We start from the raw sequence: 24452 nt of genomic DNA, 5'->3' as shown, positions 1-24452 counted from the left end.
GCCGCCTTCGCAGATGGAAAATTGGTGACAAGAAAGAGCCACAGAAAGAGGCCTGACCCTGGGGCCCTGCCTATTGAGAGCACAGGCCTGAGGGGGGTAGCAGAGAACGCAGGTCCTTGGGGTAGCAGCTGAGTCCCCATGGAGGAGCCGGGATGGGGGAGGGGGGGCTGGGCTGGGGGAGCCCCGAGTCCCCACCAGAGACCAGGGGTTGAGGAGGGACTGACATCAGAAAGGATGCGATGAGGATGATGACAGCGACAGTTCCCATAGCCACTTATCACTGGGAGCCCACTCTACATTAGGCGCTAAGCTGGACACTTTGCAGAGAAACCTCACAACAGTTCTATGAGGAAGACATGATCACCACCATTTGATACATGAGGAAGCTAAAAGCTCAGACAGGTTAAGGAACTGACCCCCAAATCACACATCTGGTAAGTGACAGAATTGGAATGGCTTCCCTGGTGGCTCAGGCAGTTAAAGCAAGGTGGGAGACCTGGGTTCGATCCCTGGGTTGGGAAGATCCCCTGGAGAAGGAAATGGCAACCCACTCCAGTACTCTTGCCTGGAAAATCCCATGGACAGAAGAGCCTGGTAGGCTATAGTCCATGGGGTTGCAGAGAGTTGAACACGACTGAGAGACTTTTCTTTCTTTCTTCAGGGGTCTGACTCCACAGCCTATAGGTAACTGCTGGGCTGGTTGTTGTGAGAAGAAAGAGGAATCTCAAACTGCACCAGATTCTTTTTTTTTTGGGGGGGGGACGAGTATGTGCCACGTGCCGTGTGGAATTTTAGCTCCTGGACCAGGGATTGAACCTGTGCCCTGTGCAGTGGAAGCACAGTCTTAACCATTGTACCACCAGGGAAGTCCCTGTGCCTGATTGTGTTCCTGGGACGCTCATAGCCTATGTGGGCTCAGACCAGTGGCCCCAAGGAAGTGTGACTGTAGGAGCTCTACAATGATGGTGATGGTGGAAATCTAGTGTGGTGGGAACCCAGAGGACTATGTCACAGCCTTGGTTTCAAACCTGAGCCCTCATCACTTACTAGCTGTAGGGTCCCCGGCAGGTGGCTATAGCTCTCTGAGCTCCAGTTTCCTCATCTGTAAAATGGAGGTGGTTACTTCCCATAGTACTGGAGATGACGTGCGTAAAGGTGCTTTGATAGAGTACGGCACCCAGTGCATGCTCAGGAACTGACAATTCACTTTCCCTGTCTGTAAAACAGGGGTTGTGAGTACCCACTTCTCAGCCTCACTCTCAGAATTCTATAGGACAAGAGCTAAAAGACTCCAGCCTGTTGTCACAGTAGCTGGCACTCGATCAATGGTAGGGGACCAGTGGGGGGGGCAATAGCCCAGGTCCTGGGACCTGAAGGAGGGGAATGGGCTCGAATGGGGTGCGGTAGGGCATCCAGGCCCCGTGGCAGAACCGGAGGTATCCTGGAGCCCAGGCAGGGTTTGAGGACCACTGACTTACCCCCGATGGAGGATGCACAATCCAGCCCAGCTCCGCCGTCGCTGTGGTTGAATCCATCAGCGTTTCTGTGGAGAGAGCAGAGTCACTGCTGAGCTGCCTACAAAGCACGGTCAATCACCAAGAACTTCCCTCTTAAGGGCCATCTGTACTCGCTCCAAACAATCACTGGGTCTAACCCTGTAGACTACCCTCCCTTTAGGTCCTGCCTCTCACTCCATGATCCCGCCCACTCCCACACTCCAGCCAATCATCTGAGTCTATTCCTCTAGACTCCACCCCTTAAATCCAACTCCAGCCCTTCTACACATTGTCATGCCCCACCCTCTCAGCCAATCACATCCCTCCAACCTAGGTCTTCCCCTCCTTTACTGGGGAAGGGTCTTAACCTGGGGTCTCCTGGATGGGCTTCAGAGAGTCCTCGAGAAATTTCAAGTTTTTCCTTCAAAATGAGGGTCATGTTTGCTTTTCCACGTGCATCAAATTCTCATCAACTGGAATGTTGGCCTTACAGAGGCCTCCCTTGGGCCCCAGCCAGGCTGTCTCAGTTATCCCAATTTTGCCATCTGCCCCATGCCTCCCATCAGGGATACCGTTCCCCTTTCTCCAGGAACTGGGAATTCTCCATCGTGTCCTCATCCCTGGGCCCCCTCCCCCGGGGCTCAGCCAACTCTGAACTCTGTCCCAAGGACAGGGCCCTGGGGATGGAGGGGTGGCAGGGGTGAACACCGTGTCCAGTGGGGCCAGCCCATCACCTGCCCTCTGGGGGTTCAGAAAACTCAGATCAGCCAGGCCCGGCTTGCTTCCTGTTGTTCTAGCTGGAGGGGAGGAACCATCCGGTCAATGACAAAGGAGACCCACAGGGCCAGAAAGATCCCCATTCACCCCAGATCGGCTCGGCACCCCTCTCCCCCCTTTCCTGCCACAGGGGATTCAAAATGCTTTTCGAACTGTGATGCACTGAGTAGATTTAAATTGCTTGGGCATTCAATCCACAGATATATCCTGATGTACATTATGTACCCAAGCACTGTGCCGGGTACCCTGAGGGTGACTAGCAAAGCCCTTCTAAGGGAGCAGTTCACAGTCTGGTGGCGGAGATGGGGTGTGAATACAAAGAGTTGTCAGAGGGTAGGCGGAGAGACCTAGGGGATCACAGCTGGACCTTCCACACCCCCTAGGTGAGCGAGAGTGAGTGAGAGCCAATGCTTGCTGCTAAGCTCCCATCCTGTGCCCAGGACAGACATCACTAATCAACGCCCACACTCTGTGACTACACAGGGCTTCTCACCACAGGGCTCCAGGAAACCACCACCCACCATCTGACATCCTATCTCTGGTCTAATCGAACAGCCTCATTTTGGAAATAGGGCAACTGAGGCACAGGGAGGGGAGGCTTCCTAAAGATCACCCAGGAGTTGGTGGGCGAGTGGGAGGTGAGGGTCTTCTGCCTCCTACCCTGTAAACTTCTAGATACTTCGTCTGATGGCCTGGGTTGAATGAACTAGGGCAAGGAGAGTGGGGGCAGAGGGAAGTGTCCTCGTCGCTGTCAAGGTCGAAATGGGAGTAATAATGTCTTGAACCAGGCAGGGGCGGTACAAATGGGAGGGTGGGAAAGAAGGAAGCGCTGAGCCAGAGGTGACCCCAGTCAGACCCGCGGGCTGACAAGAGAGGATGCGGCAGTGTCCCCATGACTGCCTGTGGCTCGTGTTTGTGGTCACTGTGTCCCTTTACACTGGGGGCTGGCGGGTGGGGGGGAGGAGGGTGCCAGGGACGGTGGAGTCCAGTGCCAAGGGCGTCCTTTTGATGGCAAATTGGAGGGAAGTTCTATTGTGCTGCTTTGGAGCTGAAAAAAGGGTTCCTTTTCACACTCCGAATGCTACAGATTTTTCTTCCTGGAGAGAACAAGGGCTGAACTTTTAACCTGTTTTCTCTCATCAGCCTCAGCCAGAGACGCGCCAAGCCGGGCTCTCTGCCTGGGCCCGAGGAACAGCTGCTGGGAGCCGCGCGCAACAAGGGAGAGAGGAGACTGCACTTGGGACCAGAGAGGGGTCGGGGGGGGGGGGGAGGCAAACCTGCCAAGCAGGTGGCCCCACCTCTTGGCTGGATTCTTGGGCTGACCCAGAGGCCAAGCGCTAGAGGATTCCACAGCCCAGAGGAGGGACTGCGAACGGACGTCCACCACGCCTGGGTGGAAACTCGGGCCCAGAGAGGTGCAAAGGACTGGCCAGAAGTCACACACTAAAAGCTGGTCCTCAAACCCTGGGCTCCCAGGGAGCTCAGGTTTGGCGGCTCCACTATTCCTCTCCTCTGCCTCCCACCACAACTAGAACCAGCAAGGGGAGGATCTCAGAAGGACAGGAAGTCAACGGGCTGTTTGGTCATAGAGTGGAAGGGGCTAACAGGAAGGCCGGCTTGCAGGTCTGCTGGGGAAGACGCAGAAGGCGGCCCCTACGCTCCTTTCTCGCCAAGCCGGTCCTGGGCTCTGCCTGGAAGGCTGTTACCCCCCTGGAGCCACGGCAGAAGGGAACCCCCAGGGTGCTTTCCCCACAACCTCCCCTTGGCCTTTTGCCTTTCCATGTCCACATCACCCTCCACCCTCTGCAAAAATGGCAGGTGAGCAGAGCAGATGGACTGGGGCTGGGAGGTCAGACTTCAATTCCAATACCTTTTCTGCCACTTTGGACTTGCAACCTTTCTAAGCTTCAGTCTTCTCACCTACAGAAAGGCCATAATACCTTGTGGAGGTGAACAGGAAAGCTAAGTGAGATGGGAGGGTTCTTAGCTTGCAGCCCAGCCCAAGCAGATCATCATTAGTAAGTGGCGGCTACTCTTTTTTCAGATCCAGCGTGGTGCGTTTTGGCTGACCCTGTGCTGGCGTACACACATAGTTTCCTTTGGGCTCATCAGGTGGCCCCTGCAGGTGAAGGCGAGTCCAAGCAGCTCCCCCACACCCCAGACCACGCCTGCCAACATCTGATGGACATCAGCCTCTCGTTCGAGGGCTGAGGCCTCCAGGGAGCCCCTCCTGGTCCGTCTGATGCTGCTTTCCTGGAATGCCCTGGTTTCCTCTTTGTTCCTCTTAACCAAGTACTGAAGTTCAAGCTCAGTTTCCCTGGGAACCTGGGTGGGTTCAGAAAGCCATGCCCTATTTCCGTCACCAGTACTTCCCTCCTCCCCATAACACCCCAGACCTTGCCCCTCTGTTCTCAAAAATCTACAGAGGTAGAGAACTCATGTTCACTGAGACCAGAGACCCCGTCTATTAGAAGCCAGAAACCCTCACCAACATTCTCACAGTGATGCCAAGAGACAACTGATACTGTCCCATTTCACAGATGAGAAAACTGAGGTTTACAAAGGCTTAGGGACTTGCCCAAGGTCACACAACTATTCCATTTACAAGCTGCACTCCGGCTGCACAGACTGTTTGGTACGCTCTCTTGCACACTGTTTCTCGTGATCTCCTCCCCTTCCACTCCACCTGTAATTTACTTACCCCAAGACCCAGCAAAGGGCTTTGCACTTAGTAGGTCTTCAGTCAAAGGCTTCCCCTTCCCTCCCCTAAAACTGTAGGGCTTGAACATGCTAGTGTTCTGCTCCTTCAGGACAACATCCATGACTTTGGCTGTTTCCACCTACAGCCTGTAATATTATATAATTACAAAATTTCTTCCGACTCTTTTTTTTTTCCTTAAGTGCATTTTAAAGAGGAAAAAGTTATCATTATTACAAATGGGAAACCAATATCACTTGCCATAAAAGGAAGGAAAACAAACATAAGACTATTACCATTAAAAAAGTTTGCCTGCAAACTACCTAATATCATCTCACTCCCCACACTTTGGGGACCACTAGGCTCCACCAAGCTGCCTCTCAATTGCTTGAAATGTGCTCTCCACTCCCCCGCCCTGCTCCCCCCCAACTGTGACAATGACAATCCCACGTGCAGGGGAAGCCACTTTCACTGTACACAGATAATTAATCACCACACGACGTGACAAAACCGGAACAGGAATGCGTGTGGGGGCTCAGTATGTGATGGCAACTGGGTACAGCAGGAGAGGAAGAAAACAAACAATGCAGGGACGGCTTCCTGGAGGAAGTGACACAGATAAAGGGCCTGAAGGATGAGTTAGGAGAGGGTCGTGAGAGGCTAAGTGGGAAAGTGTGCCAGGCAGAAGGGACAATAGAGGCACAGGCACGGAGGTGACAGCAGCGTCGTTTGCGGGCAGCCATGAGGGAGGGAAGTGCAGGGAGTGATGGGGCTGGGGGCTGAGCTGGAGAGTTGGAGCAGGGGCTGCCCAGGAAAGGCCAGCGACTGTCCAAGGCCCCCTTGCTGGACCACACCCATTTGCCCACATCTTTCCCAGCCCCCCGGTACCACCCACCCCTGCCCTGCCTAACACTGCCCTTTCACTCGCCTCTGGGCCCTCCCAACCTTCCAGTTAGTCCTGGAAATGCCCAGATCCCAATCCCTGGATGTTAAAAAAAAAAAATCCCAGTGGAAAGATGGGGAAACTGAGAGTACGTGGACAGGATTTTCAGCACCCAGCCACCAGCCCAGAGTGCCTTACTTGATGGGGAAACCAGGGTCCGGACCCTGGGAGTGGCTTTGGCCCTCGCCCTCCTGCTCCCACACCCCCCTCTGCTTCCTGGAGACTGCACAGAAGAAAGCAATCAAGAGGCCCTGATCGCACAGGCTGGGGAGGCCCGAAGACCCCTCTGGCTATGTGTGAATGAGCAGTGCACATTTCAGAAATATTTGCGCTAAAAAGGAGACACACTGAAGTCGTTAGCGTTGGGCCGATGGGAGAGTAGCTGTGCGGGGCCCTGTTTTTAGGCTGGAGCGGAGGGGGTCGCCCTCTGCTCCCCGACCCAGCCCTGGTCAGCTCCATCCGACCCCTTCTTGGATCAGACTTCTCTAGGGCCACAGACGCCGTCCGCAGTAATGACAGTAGGTGAGGGTTCCAAAGACATGAGGAGAAGCATTTGTTAAGTGCCTACTGTGTGTTAGGCATTGAGCTGGGCGCTCTAAGCATGGCCTCGGGCTCCTGGCAACCTGTGGGGTACATCAGCCCCAGTTTACAGATGTGGAAACTGACATCAGAGAGGCAGAGTGGCCTGCACAGCACTCGGAGGCAGGGCTGGGATTTGAACCATCATCTGTCTCATTCTTCTTCTGTGTTACTGTCAGGAGACTGTAGCTAGAGCCTTAAAACACACACACCCACATGCACTCACACACTATGCTCTTTTTGTTTATGGGCCTGTGTAAGGACAGGAGGGGAAAGAAATAGGAGGGCAGCAGGGGAGCGGTGCACAGATTGTCCAGGCTAGAACCTTGGCTCTGGCACACTTCAGTGAGTGACTTCAGGCAAGCCTGTGCTCCTCTCTGGACCTCAGTTTCCCCATCTGTATAATGGGTCATGTGAGAATTAAGTGGCATCACGCAGGTGGTTCCTGTTGATGTGCAGTCTCCAAGGCAGTCCATGGGGTCGCAAAGAGTTGGACACAACTGAGCAACTGAACTGGACTGAAGGCCCTCACTCCGGGAGAGCTCTGTGTCTGCCTCCTTCACTGCGGTGACTTTAGCACTGAGAAATGATTCTGGTACGCGGTAGATGCGTTTGATTTACACACGGGTGAGGTTTCTAGAGCCCATGTCTGGTCATGTCTTAACTGAACTGAATGCCCTTCAGAACTCCCACTGGCAGCAAGGTCAAGTCCTAGCTCCTCAACAACCCATTCAAGGCCCCTGTCAGGCAGGCCAGCTTAATTACCTTCCAGCCGTGACCAGCCATCCTGAGTTTCCTTCTGCGTGCAGAAGGTGCTATGTTTCCTTGGGCCTTGGTGACTTGAATGTTCCCAATTTTTCTGCTTGGAATGTCCTTCCAGCTTTGGAGTCTGGCTAACTTCTCTTCCAAAACTTAACTCAAGGGAGCTTAAGTTTCTGGCAGCTGTCCCTGAGTTCTCCCGGTCTGAGAAACAAGATCATGGTCATTCAACAAACATCTACTTGACTCTACCTCTTGTGTGTCAGGCCCTGTGCTGAACACTGGGGACGTAGAAACAGATTAACAAGTCCTTCCCTCAAGGAGCTTTCCAGACTAGTGCCCAAGATGTAAACTCTCTACAGAGAGAGGCAGAGTGAAACAGCTGATATAGGCTGCGAACCAGGAAACCCAGGGGAAGAAAGGATTAGCCTTGACCAGGGAATTAGCAAAGGCATCTCAGAGGAGGCGGTTTTTGGGCTGGGAGGAGAGGGGAAGGGCATGCCATGTAAAGGGCATGGCAGAATCAAAGGCTCAGAGGTGTGAAACTTGAGCAGCAGCCTGGGCAACAGTAAAACCTGAGGGTCTCAGTGGTGGGCTCTGGGCTAAAGGTTTAGTATTCATTATCTCATTTCATCGTAACTGTTTGTAACGTAGGTACTTTACTGAACCTCCCTCTACAGATGGGAAAGCTAAAGTTAGGCGAGACTGTTCAAGGTTCTCGTGGCCAGGCAGCGGTGGAGCTCTGTCTGCCTCACGCCAAAGTCCACGTTCCTCGTGCTGCATTGGGCTGGCGTGTGTGTGTCTGTCCCATGGGGTGGGAGCAAAATGCTTTGTGGATGAATCTGTCACCTTAGACTTTAGGGCCTCAAGTATGGGGCTAAGGAGTTTGGATCTTGTCCTGAAGATCCAAAATAGGGCAGTGGGGGCTGTAGAGGGTTCCTGAGGAGGGTAGTGATATGGTCTATCTTAAGAACATGGACATGAGAACACGGTGTGTCCTGAAGATGGACAGATATCTTGCAGTGATTCCCTGGGACCTTTGCTCCAGATTGGCTAGCAGCCCTCAGGCCAGGCGACCAAACAGCCTGGCACATGACCCGAGCTGCAGATGCCACTCTGAACCCATCCCAGCAGCTCTAGCTGCTCCCTGCTGGGGCTAATGGGGCTCAGGTGCCTTGAACACAGGCCTATCTACCCCGTCACGGCCTGGTGTCAGATGCTAGCCACAGCGTGGAGGCCAGACCTGGGCTAGCGATTGCCTGGAGTTGGAGCATTCTTCCTATGGTCTGTGTTAGGATTCCAAGAGGAGGCAATAGTCAGGATCAGGAGATAAAGTTCAAGGCCACGGGTAATCCGGGTGATCTGGAAAAGTTCACTGTACCTCTCTGAGCCTTAGTCTCTTCATCTATAATATTCTCACTCGATGAACCTCCCGGGGCTGCTGAGAGGCTCCAGGAGGCACTGGGTGCAAAGGGTCTGTATCACGTGCAAAGGCTGGGCCCCACAAAAGCAACAGCGAAAATCACTGACACTCGTGGAGGACGAAATGACATCGTCTCACTGACACTTCAGAGCAAGTAATGGAGAAGCCAAAGCTCGGAGAGATCAAGGACTCCCCGGAGGCCACACAGCCACTAAGAGGCGAGGCCGGATGAGATGTGTTTGGTCTGACCCCAGAAGGCACCAGGTCACGCTGATTCGCAAATGGTAGGGAAAAAATTCAGAGCATTCAGGTACCATGCTCTTGGTGCCAGGCCTGGAGCCATCACTCCACATATCCTGCAAGGCTGGCACTGTTACCCTCATTGTACAGATGGGGAACCTGAGCTCAGAAAGGCTCAGAGATCTGCCCAAAGCCACACAGCCCCACAGCAGCAACGCTGCATTTGAACTATCAGCCCCGGGTTTCCTGTGGCCTCCTTCTTCTCTGAAAACCAGGCGAGAAGCATCAGCTGAGGGCATCTTGGGGTCGCTGGTCCAAAGCAACCAGGTAGAAGGCAGCAATGCCAGCAGGGCAGCCCTGGGCCGGCTGCGGGCAGGCCGTGAATCTCTCAGGCTGAAATGTGCCAGGAGGCAGCGTGATGTTTTTCCAGCCCGCCCCCCGCCCCGCTCAGCCCTCAGGCTCACAGAAAGAGGGCCCAGCTAATGTAAAATCCTTCTGCCCGCCGACTCTCCCAGCATATACCCTTCCTTGTACTCCTGCCATCATCAGAGGCCCTCCCCTGCCTCGGTTGCCTGCCTGCAGCCTGTTCTTGTTTTCTCAGGCCCCGGGCGGAGGAGTCCCTGCGACGCCAGGCTCCTCCGCTCTGTCCCCCTGCCTGCCCGCTGCTGGCCTGGGCATCCGCCAGCGCCGGCCGCTCGGCTGAAACCCAATCCTCCAGGCCAGCCAGGGTGCTCACTAACAGCGGGCCGCATTGTGCGGCTGGGGCTTCGGGAGAGTTTGGATTCGCTGCTCGGGGACCCACTTAACCTCCGCAAAGGACAGGATGATGGATGGGGGTCTGGGAAGGGGTTGCTGGGGGTGGGGTGGGCGGTAAATGAACACCAGGGCTGCTGGGGAAGGGGAGAAGGGAGGCAGGGATAGGAAGAGGCCTGCATGCATAAGAGCCCTGTCAGTCTTCAGGACAACCCTGGGGGATGTCCGGTGCTCTTACTGGCCCCATTCTACAACAGAAGAAAAATTAAGATCTGAGAGGTGAGGCAACTTGGCCCAAGTCACACAGCAACTCAGCAATTGAACTCAAGTCTATTGCCCTTGACGTTCCCGACACACCAGGCTGTCTCTCACCGCCAGCATTTGTCCACTGTTTTTTAATTTTTAAAACCCAGAATTGAAAGAGACACATGTACTCCAATGTTCATTGCAGCACTGTTTATAATAGCCAGGACATGGAAGCAACCTAGATGTCCATCTGCAGATGAATGGATAAGAAAGCTTTGGTACATATACACAATGGAGTATTTCTCAGCCATCAAAAAGAATGCATTTGAATCAGTTTTAATGAGGTGGATGAAATTGGAGCCAATTATACAGAGTGAAGTAAGCCAGAAAGAAGAACATCAATACTGTATATTAACGCATATATATGGAATTTAGAAAAATGGTAACCTGAACCCTGTATAAGAGACTGCAAAAGAGACATAGGCATTTAGAACAGTCTTTGGGACTCTGTGGGAGAGGGTGAAGGTGGAATGATTGGGGAGAATGGAATTGTAGCATGTATATTATCATAAGTGACCAGTCCAGGTTCGACGCATAAATTTTCCTCTGTTCAAAAAAAAAAAAAAAAAATAAAGCCCTTTTACTTAAATCCATAGGCAATTCCCCCCTATTAAGTAGTTAATGAAAATATAGGGATGGCACTGCTCTATTTAAACTGATTAACCAACAAGGTCCTTCTGTATAGCACAGGGAACTCTGCTCAATGTTGGGTGGCAGCCTGGATGGGACGGGAGTTTGGGGGAGAATGGATACATGTATATGTATGGCTGGGTCCCTTTGTGGCCCACCTGAAACTATCACAATATAATCGGCTATACTCCAATATAAAGTAAAAAGTTTAAAAAAGTATATATAGTGACGGCAACTGCATGACTGAGCACCTACTATGTGCCAGGTCTGTGCTGAGCATCCGGTGAGACCCTGACAGTGACTGATTAGTTGGGAACATTAGTCACAACCTTTTTTTTTTCCTTTTTGGCTACACCATGAGGCATGCAGGATCTTAGTTCCTTGACCAGAGATCAAACCTGTGTCCCCTGAAGTGGAAGCATGGACTCTTAACCACTGGTTCACCAGGGAAGTTCCCATCATAACCATTTCAAAGAAGAGGAAGCACACTCAGGAAGGCAGTCACTTCTGGGACCTGTCTCAGGCTGGCTAAGGGAAGCAGGAGCTCAGGCACCCCAGTTGTTTACAGTCAGCACCCCTTCAGGCTTCCCTGAATTATACAGTATTATGAAGTTCCCAGGTGGTACCCTGGAGAAGGAAATGGCAACCCATTCCAGTACTCTTGCCTGGAAAATTCCATGAACAGAGGAGCCTAGTAGGCTACAGTCCATGGGATCGCAAAGAGTTGGACATGACTGAGCGACTTCACTTTCACCAGTGGTAAAGAACCGACCTGCCAATGCTGAAGACAGAAGAAAGGGTTTGATCCCTGGATTGGGAAGATTCTCTGGAGAAGGAAAGGGCAACCCACTCCAGTATTCCTGGAGAATCTCAAGGACAGAGGAGCCTGGCAGGCTACAGTCCATAGCATCACAGAGTTGGACATGACTGAAGCAACTCAGCATGCACTATATAATTCAAAACACTTACTTAGCCCCACTTCTGTGCTGTCACTCCTTTGATGCTCACAACCCCCTATGAGGTAGAATTCCTATTGTCCCCATGTACCCATCCACCCACCATCCATCCAACTATCCATTCATCCGTCCACCCTCTCACTTATCCCACCCATCCGTCTACCATTCCACTCGCCCGATAATCCACCACCTATTCATCCACTCAGCCCACATCAAGCTTCCAGTCAAGTATCCAGTCATCAGGCATACACTGTCCCCAGTAAACCAACTCTCTTTCCTTCTTTCAATTCTCCCTCCTTTGCTTCCTATAGATGGGAGAAATGAGCTTCAGAGAGGTTAAACCACCTGCTAACATCACAACATCACACAGCTAATAAGCAGCAGATCCAGGGGTTGAACCAGGGACGTTTTTATAACCACTCTGCTCTGTGGCATCTCACTTCATTTCAAACTGTCCTGTTGCGTGCAGCTTTAGGATTGTAAGACACCTCAGATCCTTTTGGATGTGTGCAGAGTGTAAATTACAAATCAATAAGACACAGGCCAGTGTAAGTCCAAGCTGGGGTCTGTCAGGTTGGAGTCAATTAGGAAGCCTGCTGCAAGACCTGCTGGGACTAGATCTATTTGCCTAATTGGCACCGGTTTCTTCCACTGAAGGACAATTAACTCAAATCCCAGAATCCAGAACACCCCTCTGCTTCTGGGCAAGATGTCAGACATTCAGTCACATGGAATTCTCCTGCTCATTCATTCCCCATTGACCCCACACACCCACTCATCCATCTCTTTCCAACCACCCAGCCTTCACAATTATCCATAAACTGTCCTGCCATCTACCCACCCACTCACCTCCCTACTTACCTATTTGCATGCCGATATATTCACCTATTCATCCCTCTAACCCTAACCCTCACCCTTTGGCTGCATCCTCTGAGTCTGGTTCCCCTCTGCCTCCAGGCAGCCTGTTTCACTGGGGTCCCCTTTGGTCTGTAGACCTGGCTTCCCCCATCCTAACAGGCATGGATATGGCTGAGGCCTCTCCCACCCCCAAAGAGGAGCCAATGAATGAGGACTTGAGCCCAGATGCAGCCTCATTGCCAACCACGACGCCCTGTTGCACAGTCTGGAAGGAGGTGGTGGTGGTTTCGCCGCTCAGTCGTGTTTGACACTTGCAACCCCATGGACTCCTGCTAGGCTCCTCTGTCCATGGGATTCCCTAGGCAAGAATACTGGAGTGGGCTGCCATTTCCTTCTTCAGGGGATCTCCCTGACCCAGGGATCGAACCCTGGTCTCCTGCATTGCAGGCAGATTCTTTACCGACGGAGCCAGCAGGGAAGCTCAGTCTGGAAGGACAGCCAGAGCGTAAAGAGAAAATCGCACAGTAGAGGAGAGACCCCAACCCTGCCTGGGGATTCGATGGAGACTTCTCAAATGTGGGACATCCGGCCTGAACCCCAAGGTACTGAGTGGGAGGCAAGCCAGCCTGGAAGGAAAGAAAGGGAGAACTGAGAGCAGGATAAGGGGGTGTTCCAGGCAGAAGGAACAATCCGGGCAAAGGCCAGGAGGGGAGGAGGAGCACAGCTCCTGCAGGGAGCTGCCCGAGGAAAGAGGAAGTCTTGGGAGAGAGAGAACGACAGACGCCACCAACAGTATTGCATGTGAGGCCGGTTGGCCCAGGCCCGCCCGAGGGCAGCAGGGCACCGTCGCAGGCGTGTGGCCTGGTTCAGCTGTCACTGTGTTCTCTGGTGTGACTGATCCGTTTTACAGGCGTGGACATCGCAGCCGAGGGATCAGAGAGGTGCAGAGGGCGGCCCGGGTCACGCAGCTAAGCTGGTCAGGGGCACAGCAAAGATTCCACTCCAGGAGTGATGGCTTCAAAGCCCCCGCTCATTCGGAAAGCAGCTTCTGTCTCAAGAGGAGCTGTTTTTACAGAAAGTCTGCGTCCCCCTCAGTGCTAATACCCGCCTCCGGCTCTGCCTCTGTGGCCCTCGTGGTTCTGCCGTGCAGCGACAGAACCCCTGGGGCACCATCTCTGCTCAGCGAGACTCCGCCTGCTCCCTCCGACACCCTGGGCCCGCTTGCCAAGCGCATCTGGCATCTCGGGCAGTTAAGCAGATGCAGCTCTGCTGGGGCGTTTTCTCCTGTGCCCGTACTCCCCATCACCATCTCCAGGACTGGTGCCTCCACGTGTTCATCACCCTCATCATACCGCTCATTCCCCACCATCCCCAGCACTCTGAGGGGTGACCTCTGACAGACAGCCAGGCGGGCCCAAGAGCTTTCCACTACTGGGGCTCGTGACATGACGGCATGGAAGGTTCTTGACAGTGGACAGGCCCGATAAGGGATAGGACTTGAAACGAGGGGCCCCTTGGGTGGAGAAGACATGGAGGAAGAGGCTCTCTGAGTCAGGAAAGAGGTTATCCAGGAAGCGAGGGAACAGATCCCTACCACCAGCATCTCCATCACCACAGAGACCATTACTGAGCACCTGCGCTGCGCCAGGCACTGAGCCACGCAAGGGACACCCAGGAGCACACCTGCGCCTCCCCAATCCTCCAAGGGGCACACAGTGTCTCCATTTCACAGATTAGTAAACTGAGGCTCAGTGAGGACAAGTCTGGAGAAGGAAACGGCAATTCACTCCAGTATTCTGGCCTGGAGGGTCCCAAGGACAGAGAAGCCTGGCGGGCTACAGTCCACCGGGTCCCAAAAAGTCAGACACGACTGAGCACACATGCATGCACGTGCGCGTACACACACACACACACACATACACACAAGAGGACAAGTGGGCCCAACTGGCCCTGCAAGTTGGTGGGGAAGGCAGAGTTTGTTTTCTGGGCTGCATGACCCCGTCTCCTTCCACAATCCTGAGAAGGCTTTTGGGAGTCCACAGCCTCAGGTGAGGACTGAAGCAGGCGGTGGGGTCGGGAAGGAGTTGGGGTTGGGGTGGGGTGGCTTCCACAGCAGCATAGACTCAGGGAGCAGGCACGACCTGATCTGGAGGTGGGAGGTTGCCCCCAGGGAGGGGCAGGGGGCAGGGGACAAGGCTACAGACTTGAGCTCTTCTTCCCACCACAAGCTGGGGGTCCTTTGCAGCCTGAGGATCTTCAGAAGGAGGGCACTTCCATCTCCAGGAGGTGGGCTGTGACAATCACATCAACTGCCAACGGGCTTTTCCACCCCAGGCCAGTCTGCTAACTATCAGAGTCCACACCCTCTTCACTCCACTGTCAAGCTTTTGCTCGTGGTTATACCCCCGCCTGGAACACCTTCTCTGAAAAGATGGGGCCATGGCAGGCAGGCAGATCAGCAGAAGCGAAACCCAGGGCAGGAAAGAAGAGTTGCAACAACATTCTACACCTCCTTGTGGCTCCTGCCCAAGCCTCTTCCTCTACCCGGGATGCTCACCTTCCTCACCTGGAAAAGTCCTCTTTACCCTTAAACACTTAGTTCAGGGATCTCTTCTTCCAGGAAACCTTCCCTGACTCACAGCTCTCCACTTTGCCAGCTTGGGTTAGACGCCCCTTCTCTGAGCAACAATTCTGCAGAGTGTATTTGATGCCCTTTCCTAGCCTGGTACAGGCTGAGACCACAAGCATGATAGGCTGGCCCTGCCTCAGAGCTGAGCCAAGGAGCAGCCTCCTCAAGCAGCTGGGCTGTGCCACTCAGCTGGGGCACCTAGGAGCTGGAGAAGACTGCAGGACCACTGGCCATGGGCCAGGCCATCTCCTTGCCCTGACTGATCAGCCCTCAGCTCTCCAGGACCACAATGGGGCTCCTCCTCCTGAGGAATTTCACAGTAGTGTAGCTGCAGCCGCAGCCTGGGTTGGCCCCATGGAGCTGCGGATGCCGGGAGCAGGCTCGGCAATTCCTAATTAGGAGTTCGGGAATGCTCTAATTAGGAAATTGGACTTGGAACCTCAAGCATCTTGCCACACTGGGACAGGATGCTTCTCTGATGGGGTTAAGGTGTGTGGTGGGTGGTCCTGTGCCCTCATGATGATGGCTGTTCCTCTGATCCCTTCCCCACTGGCCCTGTCTCTCTCCTCCCCAGACCCACTCCAGGTCTGCAGCCTCGGTGATCTCATCCGGAGAATGGGAGCACTAAGCAAGGCTTACAGGCAGGTAGGGATGCAAAGCTCTTGGCACGGGCCTGGCACAGTCAGCTTAGCCCAGGAGAGGTTAGCACCACAATTTGTATTACCTTCATTACCCAAAGGCCAATGGGACTGAGGACAGCTCCCAGAGAAGCCTCCGGTGGGGCGGGGGGATAGGATGGGCAGCTGCATTTAAACTGGGAAAATTAATAACCCTGATGCTGAGCTCCAGCTGGGCACCTCCTACAGCCTGTGCCGGGCCCTGTGCTAGTTTATTTTCATGGGTGATGCTGTTTGGCCCCCGTTTCATGGGTGAGGAAGCTGAGGCTCCGAGACGGGCTGGAGTTGCCTGGAGTCACCAGGGAGTCAGGCAGCACTGGGATCCTCAGCGGCATCGTCGAGGGCTCCCTGCTGCCTCCCGCGGGAGCTCAGGAAGCCCCCGTGCTGGGCTTGGCAGGGAGCGCTCACTTGGCCTTATTTAAAGTTGCAATTATCTGTCCCATTTCCCGCTGGTTACAACTGAGCTCTCCGGGGATGTGGGAAGACCCTGACGGAGGACGCCGGGAACAGGGAGTTTCCACGGGATCCTCCCTGAGCTTGGAACTGAATGAGCACGGAGGACAGGTGTCCCCTCCTTCCTGAGCCTCTCTCCCCTCTGCCCCTGCCCGGGGGCTGCCCAGGCCAGCGTAGAGGGGGGTGGGCTGAGAGGGGCTGCCCCACGGTGGGCGGGGGCTGCGAAAGGGTCACACCACGGGCCGAGCCCAATGTAGAGATGGGAAGACTGAGGCACCCTGGGGATTGGTCCAGTTTCCCACAGCAAGGCAGCAGTGTGTGGGGTCTTAGACACAGACCTAGAGAAGGGCCCCCCAAAGCTCACTGAGAGGGAGAATGATGGAACTGGGGAAGGGACCCAGTAGAGAGTAACTGTGCTCACAGGTGTGGATCTGGGGTTTTCAGTGGGCTGGTGCCTCCTGAAGGCCTTGCGGGGGACAGAGGGCAACAGGCAAAAAGCCCCAGAAAAGGAGATCTGGGCCCTGGCTGTGCACTGGCCTCTCCACAGTGTGGGCAGAACTGGGGCCCAGACTGTGTGGCTCCCAGGACCCCACTGTCCACCCAGACGCAGAATCACTCGGGCACAGCGCACCTACTCAGCTCTCCCGTGCAGTCCTCAATGCCCCTGCCCACCTCCTCTGCTCCGATTTTAGCACATTCGCTCACGGAGCGCCTACAGCCACGGTCCCTGCTGGGGAACCACAGACTGGCCAGGGTGACACCGAGCAAGCGGTTCCGGCAGCCACCACCGGAGAGAGTGCAGACGCTGGTGGTGGGATGAGCTGGGCGGGACAGTGGGAGCCTGGTGGGTGGGGGGCGGCTGGTGGGCTCAGCAGTTACATCCTGATTTGAACCCCACTTCCCGACACCAGGGACTCGGAGAGGGCGGACGCTTCCCAGGTCCATGAGCTGCAGGTAGGAAATCACATCAGCACCTGCCTTGCAGGTGGCGGTGATGGTTAAGGAGGGCATGCCCTGAAAGCACTCTGCCCAGGGCCTGGGCTCGGCAAAATAGCACTCAGTACAATACTGACTGTCCTTATAACTCAAATTCCTACACAGATTGGGGGCAAAGCGGTCACTAAACAGGGTTCCCTGATGACTCAGACGGTAAAGAATTGGCCTTCAGTGCAGGAGACCTGGGTTCGATCCCTGGGTCAGGAAGATCCCCTGGAGAAGAGAATGACAACCCACTCTATATTCTTGCCTGGAGAATTCCACAGCCAGAGGAGCCTGGCGGGCTACAGTCCACAGGGTCACAAAGAGTTGGACATGGCTGGGTGACTAACACATTCAGTCACTTAATAAATGGAGGTTATGATGCTATTATGATCAACATTAGCCAGGCCTCTCTGGTCAAGGTTGAGGTAGATGCTGGTTTTTCCACCCACGGCAGACAGACCAATGACCCCCAAAAATGTCCACATCCTAATCCCTAGAATCTGTGAATGTTACATAGCAAAACACACTCTACAAATGAGATTAAGGATTTTTGAGATGGGGAGATTATCCTGGATTATCCAAGTGGGCCCAGTGTAATCATGAGGATCCTTTTAAGAGAAGCAGGAGGGTCAGAGTAAGAGAAGAGATGCAAGAATGGGAGCAGAGGTTGCAGCAATGCCCTCTAAAGACAGAGGGAGGGGCTCCAGGCCAAGGAATGCAGTCAGCCAGGGGAAGCCGGTAAAGGCAAGGAGACAGGTTCTCTCCTAGAGAGAGAGAAGGCACCGCCCCCAACGCACTGATTTCAGCCAGTGACATCCATTTCAGACATCTGACCTCTAGGACTGTAAGAAAACAATACATTTGTGTTGTCTTAAGCCATGAAGTTCGTGGGTATTTGTTATAGCAGCAAACAGAAACTGATACCCCATCCTTGACAGAGAAAAAGCGATCACTCCCTGCACTCCAGCAATTACTCCACCCTCAAGCATGCCTTGCGTGTGTGCGTGCGCACGTGTGTGTGTGTGTCTGTGTGTGTGTGTGTGTGTGAGGGCTTCCCTGTGGCTCAGATGGTAGAGTCCGCCTGCAATGCAGGAGACCCGGGTTCGATCCCTGGATCAGGAAGATCCCCTGAAGAAGGGAAAGGCAACCCACTCCAGTATTCGTGCCTGGAGAATCCCCACGGACAGAGGAGCCTGGCAGGCTACAGTCCATGGGGTTACAGAGTCAGACACGACTGAACGACTAACACACATACCCTCAAGAATGCCACATGCTCACTCCCTGCCACTGAGAAGCCTCTATGCTGAGAGAGGGGAGTGCTGGGGGCTTGGTGGGGTTCAGGGCTGTGGTCGATGAGACCCCTCTCCTCCAGCATTTCCAGTTCTGCTGACCCATGAGCTGGGAGAGGCTTGGAACTCCGGCAGGGCAGGTGGTGGTCCCATGTGACTGGGCACCCATGGGCCCAGCAACAGGTTCTGTTCTGGATGGATGATAGACCAGGTCAGGGTAGGCTACTCTTGGGGCCACCATTTAGCTAGTGCTTACCATGTGCCAGGCACTGCCCAGGATCCAATCTTCCCAAAGCAGGGGCACTATTATCAGCCCTGTTTTGCAGATGGAAAAACCGAGGCTCAGAGCAAGTTGCCCAAAGCTATGCAGCATGGTGTGGTCTGGCTTTGGCTTGCACAGGCCCCACACAGGCAGCTCCGGCCCCTTCTCAGTGCTCTGTCTACCCCCAGGCCACTCAAATCTGACCGCCCTAGTGGGCAGTGGACCTCTGCTGCAGGCCGGGCTGGGGGACCTGGTATAACCCCTTTCTCCCCCACTCTCTGGGCCTTGGGGGTAAAGATCCAGCCCCCTTGTCTACCTCACAGAGATCTGCACAGTAGCCAAGGTTACAGGTGCCCTGGAGAGCGCTGGACCTCTCCAAGAAGGAAAAGCCCCTCTGGGAATCACGGAACCAGTGCTCCTGGACGGAGGCCAGGCCTTCCTTGCGGTGAGCAGCTGCAGCCAGTGCCCAGCAAGCCCTCTGCCAACCTCATGACCTCTCTCAGGCTTCTGACAGCTTGCCATCACACCCCATTTCCCAGAAAACAGTGAGAACAGCTGTCATTGTGGCCATTCATGGAGATCCCTCCATATCGAGCTAAGAGCTTGCTGGTCGCTCATGCATCCCCTGGAGGAAACTCCTAAATCAGCCTCATCTCCAACTAGCCCCTGGGGTTCAGGAGCCCAGGCACAGGCCACCCTCTGAGCCTGTTGAGACCCTCACTGAGCAGAGGAGGAGACGAGCCCTTAGAGATTCCTGGGTTTTGCTCAAGGCCAGGCAAGTCAGTGCAGGGGTAGTGGCGGGCAGGGTGAACCCAGGTCTCCAGGCCCCAGTGTCCACCCTCCTCTTAGCCACATGACGCCCCTTGGTGCGACCTCCTCGGGAGGCAGAGGCCTCAGCCCCCAGCTGATGGCTCTAAATCCATGTTCTGAAGCCTCCAACAGGGCCCCAAGACCTCCAGACATGAGCAGGCTGGAAGCCTGGACATCAGAACCGGGGGTCCCCGACAACCCTTGGAGCTATGGGTGATGCCGTCTGCACCCTGGCCCCTTCCCAGGAGACATTCGCCTCAGATGACTTCCCAGTGGCATCGCTGCCAGGCTGGGAGGTTGGGAGGAGGCAGGCTGGGCGTCTCTGCCACAGCAGGCCTCAGAGCTCTGCTCGGAATCCCAATTGAGCTATTTTTAATGCGCTTCAATTTTCATTTTCTTTTATTGGGAAACACAGATGGTGACTTGCTGCCCCTCACACCACCAAGAGAGGCGCCCACGGCAGAGCTGTGCAGGGAGCGCACACGCCTCTCCCACGGCGGGGCTGGTGCGGCAGCCGGGCGCGGGGCGGCTCCAAGCCTCAGCTTCCCCTGCTTAAAGTGGATCGGCTGCGGTTGCACCCACCCCACCCCGCAGAGTTTCTGCCAGCCCCACAGTCTATGAGGGTCCAGACCAGACTAGGGGACGCGGCTCCAACTGGACACTGGCAGAAAAAACGTCCCAGGCAAGGGGCACCATGGCCAGGGGGTGACGCATAGGAGAGGGAGGGAAGATCATTGTACTTAACGCATCCAGTCACACTTTAAGGTTTTCGCGCTCCCATTTTACAGATGAGGAAACTGAGGCTCAGCAGGTCTCATGCCCGGCCCCAGAGTGCCGTAGCAGGGAAGGGGAGGGCTGGGCCACTGACTAGGTCTCTTTCTCACTCCTTTCCAAACTGCTCCTCTCCTGACGCTGTCATCATAAGTGCCATTGTGCTTCTGCTCAGTCCCTTCAGTCGTGTCCCAACTCTTTGTGACCCCAGGGATGGTAGCCTGCCAGGCACCTCTGTCCACGGGCAAGAATACTGGAGTGGTTTGCCATTTCCTCCTCCAGGAGGTCTTCCCGACCCAAGGACCAAACTCACATCTCCCGCACACACCTCCTGCACTGGCAGGCAGATTCTTTACCACTGGGCCACCTGGGAAGCCCCTGTAAGAGCAATACACGCTCGTTAAAGACAATCTGGAAAATGTGGGACAGTAGGAAGGGAAGTACCGAGGAATCACCACCCCCACCCGCATCGTCCCGCCGCCCGACATGCTGACGACGCTGACGCTCTGGCTGGCCTGCTCTTTCGGCTCTTTGTTTTTCCCGCATGTAATTCGTGATGCTTTTAATACCGCTTGGTGGTGGCACCGGGTAGCAGCTGGCTGTGCCTCACAATGGACTCAAGCGCCTTTTAAAAACACCCGTCCTGGCCTCCCTTCCCCCACAAGCTGGGAAGAATCAGAGTCTTGGGAGGGGGCTGGCAAGTGGCAGCTGGGAATCTACATTTTCAACAAGCTTTCCAGGTGACATCGAAGTAGCCAGCCCGGATCAGCCCACAGACTTGCGCATGGCAAGACCCTGGGGACAGCTGGAGCCACCTGGCTTGACCACGGGCTGAGCTGTGTGGCCTGGGGTGACTGAATTTACCTCTCTGAGCGGCAGTTTTCTCATCTGGAAAAATGGGACGCTGTTTTGCAGGGTTGTGAAGAGAATGAGGGCTTCCCTGATATTTCAGTTGGTAAAGAATCTGCCTGCAATGTAGGAGAACCCGGTTTGATTCCTGGGTCGGGAAGATCCATTGGAGAAGGGACAGGCTACCTACTCCAGTATTCTTGGGCTTCCCTGGTGGCTCAGCTGGTAAAGAATCCACCTGCAGTGCGGGAGACCTGGGTTTGATCCCTGGATTGGGAAGATCCCCTGGAGGAGGGAAAAGCTACCCACTGCAGTATTCTGTCCTGGAGAATCCCATGGACTGAATGAGAAAAAGGCCAGGTAGCATTTTACACTCACCTGAGACACTGCCACCCTCCCAAGGCTGTCATCATAACTGTCCCAAAGCCACCATCATAAGGGTCCTAAGGCCATTTTCCTGGGTGCAGCTGGTACGGTGGAAAGGGGCCCCAGAAGAGAGGAAGTGGGTTATAAAGGGGGAAGGGACCACCACAGGCCCTTTGCTCAGCTGGCCTGGTCTCCATCTGCCTCAGGTGCCCCAGTTCTATCTGCCCTCTGAGACACGGCGCACGTGTGAACCGCAGGCAACCACTGGTCCTGATGGCCAGGGAGACAGGAGGCAGATTCTTGGGGGGCTTTGGGAAGAGTGAGGAGCTGCCCCTGAGGACAGGAAGGAGCCACCCGGGAAAAACGACACAAGGTGTGGCAGGAGGGTCTTTGGGAAGCAAAACCGCAGTGGATGCTGATTAAGACCCTGACTCCCCGGAGTAGGTTTCCACACATAGTCAGACCTTGTCACTCAAGAATCATTCATGGCCCCCACTACCCACAGGCAAAGGTTCAAATGAGACTGACGGTCATTCCCACCAGCGCCTACTGAGGACCTACTATGTGACAGGCTTCCAGAACGCATCTCTTGCCCTTCCCTGCCTCACTCCCACCTCCCCCTCCTACTCCACACTCCAGTCCCCATGGGCAGGCCCAGAAGTGGTCTCGGTCCAAAGCCTGCCTGCTCCCCTCCCCCAACCCCTGCTGTTATTGTCTTTGCAACTGCGTGGACTGTAGCCCGCCAGGCTCCTCTGTCCATGGGATTTCTCAGGCAAGAATACTGCAGTGGCTTGCCATTTCCTTCTGCAGGGGATCTTCCCAACCCAGGGATCGAACTTGCATCTCCTGTGGTAAAGTTGAATTCTTTACTACTGAACTCAGCTGGGAAGCCCATCCTACCTGCCCCAATTCTGCTCAGCCTCCAGGGCCTGGCTCAAAGTTCACCTCCTGGGTTCCCTCAGCTCCCCTTTCTGTGTGTCCCTAGCCTTCATTCCCCCTCCTGGATATGATTATTTCTCAGTGCCCCCACCACCACCAAACTGTGGGGTCTAGGAGGACAGGGTTGGGTTAGATTACGCCCTGTCTGAATAAACCAAGCATGAAGGTCTTTAAGCCTCAGTCTTCCTAGCTGTAAAATGGGGTAGTCGTGTTATCTGTCTCATCTGCCTCAGACGTTTGGCATGTACAGCAAATTAGAGGATACGGCTGCATTTTGAGAATGACAAAGTGCATAGGCCTCGGGCTGCTGGAGAGAGTTGCATGGGTGGGATTTGGGGCAGGCCTTTGAGGCCCCCTGCCTACACAGCCCCAGGCCTGCTGTCCACTGGGTCCAGAACCGCCTTTGCAGGCTGTGGGCTGTGGGAACCATCAGGCTAGCATGGCCATGGGGAGGCGACCCCTCCAGCACCAGAGGGTGCTGTCGTCACCAAGGAAGGTGAGCTGATCATCCCTTGTGAGAACAACACCCCTCACACCTCCCCTCAAGAGTGTCGCAGCACACAGCGCAGGGCTGGGGGCACTGCTTTGAAGCCTCTGCCCAAAGACCCAGAGACACACAGAGGGGCAACCGAGATGGAGCCGTGGAGGGTGAGGCCTCCGGCCACAGGGACCGAGGTTCCTTGAAGATGAAAACACAGTGCTTCACAGTCTGTATGTCACTTTCTCCTTCAAACAACAATCCTGCAACCTGGACCTTCCTCCGTTCATCGGGCCTTCACTGAGTATGTGCTATACAAGGCCTCGCGCCAGAGGAAGAAAGTTCAGCCCCGGAGCCATGCAGCTAATGAGGCCTGTGAGGACAGGAAGAAGAAGGGGCAGACAGACCACCATTAAGTGCAATAAAAGGTAACAGGTGTCGGGGGTGGGGAGAGGGTGCGGGGAGGGGGCACACAGCAAACAGACCAGCGTCAGCGTCATCTCTAGGCGACATAACTGGGGCTCAGTGAGGCCGAGGGTTTTGCTCAAGCCCCGAGGTGATTAGTGGCTGTGCTGAGTTCCTCGGGAGGCCTCATGGCAGGTGAGAAAGTGAGCAAGGAAAAGAACTGGGGGTAACAATGTCCCACAGAGAAGAAGGAACAAGTGCAAAAGTGCAGAGGCCCTGCGGGGCGAGCACTCATTGTCTGAGTCCATCTTCTATTCTGCTCATTACCCGACCAGCGGACGGGTAACACGGTGCCTGCTTTGTGGATGTCTGGAGCCCCGCTCGGGAGGCAGTGCCCATGCAAACGAGTGCCGGCTGCCCCTGAAAACCCAGACCTGGGGGGGCCTGGTTCCAAGAGCTGTCTGGTGCCTGTATGCGGGGCTGCAGTCTCCCTGCCCTCATCCAGCTGCCTGGGAAGCCCCCTCCTAGGAGGAATCACCTCCCCTGCATGTTGCTTCATACAATCCTCCCTGAACCCTCTGCCTTTTCAGGCCAGGGTCCGAGATATCTGGCAGGGTACTTTCAAAATCTCTGGGGCCATCCCCCAGCTTTTGGGACCTCTACAGCTAAAAAATAATAGCTTACACCTAATGAGCACAGTCTGATTTTGAATAATATTAGCATTCCCATTACACAGATGACAAAACTGAGGCTCAGCTCTCTTTCCCATCTAGTCAAATCTTATCAGACTTCAAGGTCTACTGCCTCTGGGAGACCCTTCTTAACAGACCCAACTCACTTCCATACTCCCAAGAACCTGTCCGCACGTGGGTCAGCACTGTCTCCCCGCTGAGGCTGGGGTCTCTAGCAGGAGTGGGGGGCAGGGTTTTCAGCAGAGAATGACCCAAGCTCTGAGTACCCTCAGGCCCTGGCAATGAGTATGGAACACGCCACCCACCACCCATGAGCACGGAGAAGCCCCTCCCTTTTCTCCCTGACTTCACTGCCCTCCCCACCCCCCACCATTACTCTGAATTTTAAAAACACAGTTTTTAAGTGGAAAAAAAAAATACATGCTTATTACAA

At 54.7% G+C, this 24452-nt stretch overlaps 1 protein-coding gene across 1 annotated transcript in view; it reads right to left on the bottom strand.

Moving 5' to 3' along the window:
- Window positions 1–24452, bottom strand: part of EPHB2 (EPH receptor B2) — a 214810-nt gene that overhangs the window by 138434 nt on the left and 51924 nt on the right. Inside the window, exon 2 of the mRNA XM_088843436.1 lies at window positions 1479–1543. Within this exon, the coding sequence (XP_088699562.1) occupies window positions 1479–1543 (65 nt within the window). The remainder of the gene's footprint in view (window positions 1–1478; window positions 1544–24452) is intronic.

Source organism: Moschus berezovskii, chromosome 2 (assembly GCF_049115385.1).
Source record: "Moschus berezovskii isolate FMDL1 chromosome 2, NW_MosBer_1.0, whole genome shotgun sequence".
In the NCBI taxonomy this organism is placed as follows: domain Eukaryota; kingdom Metazoa; phylum Chordata; class Mammalia; order Artiodactyla; family Moschidae; genus Moschus; species Moschus berezovskii.
Note: the sequence above shows the minus strand (reverse complement) of the source record. Positions and strands in the feature narration are given on the sequence as shown.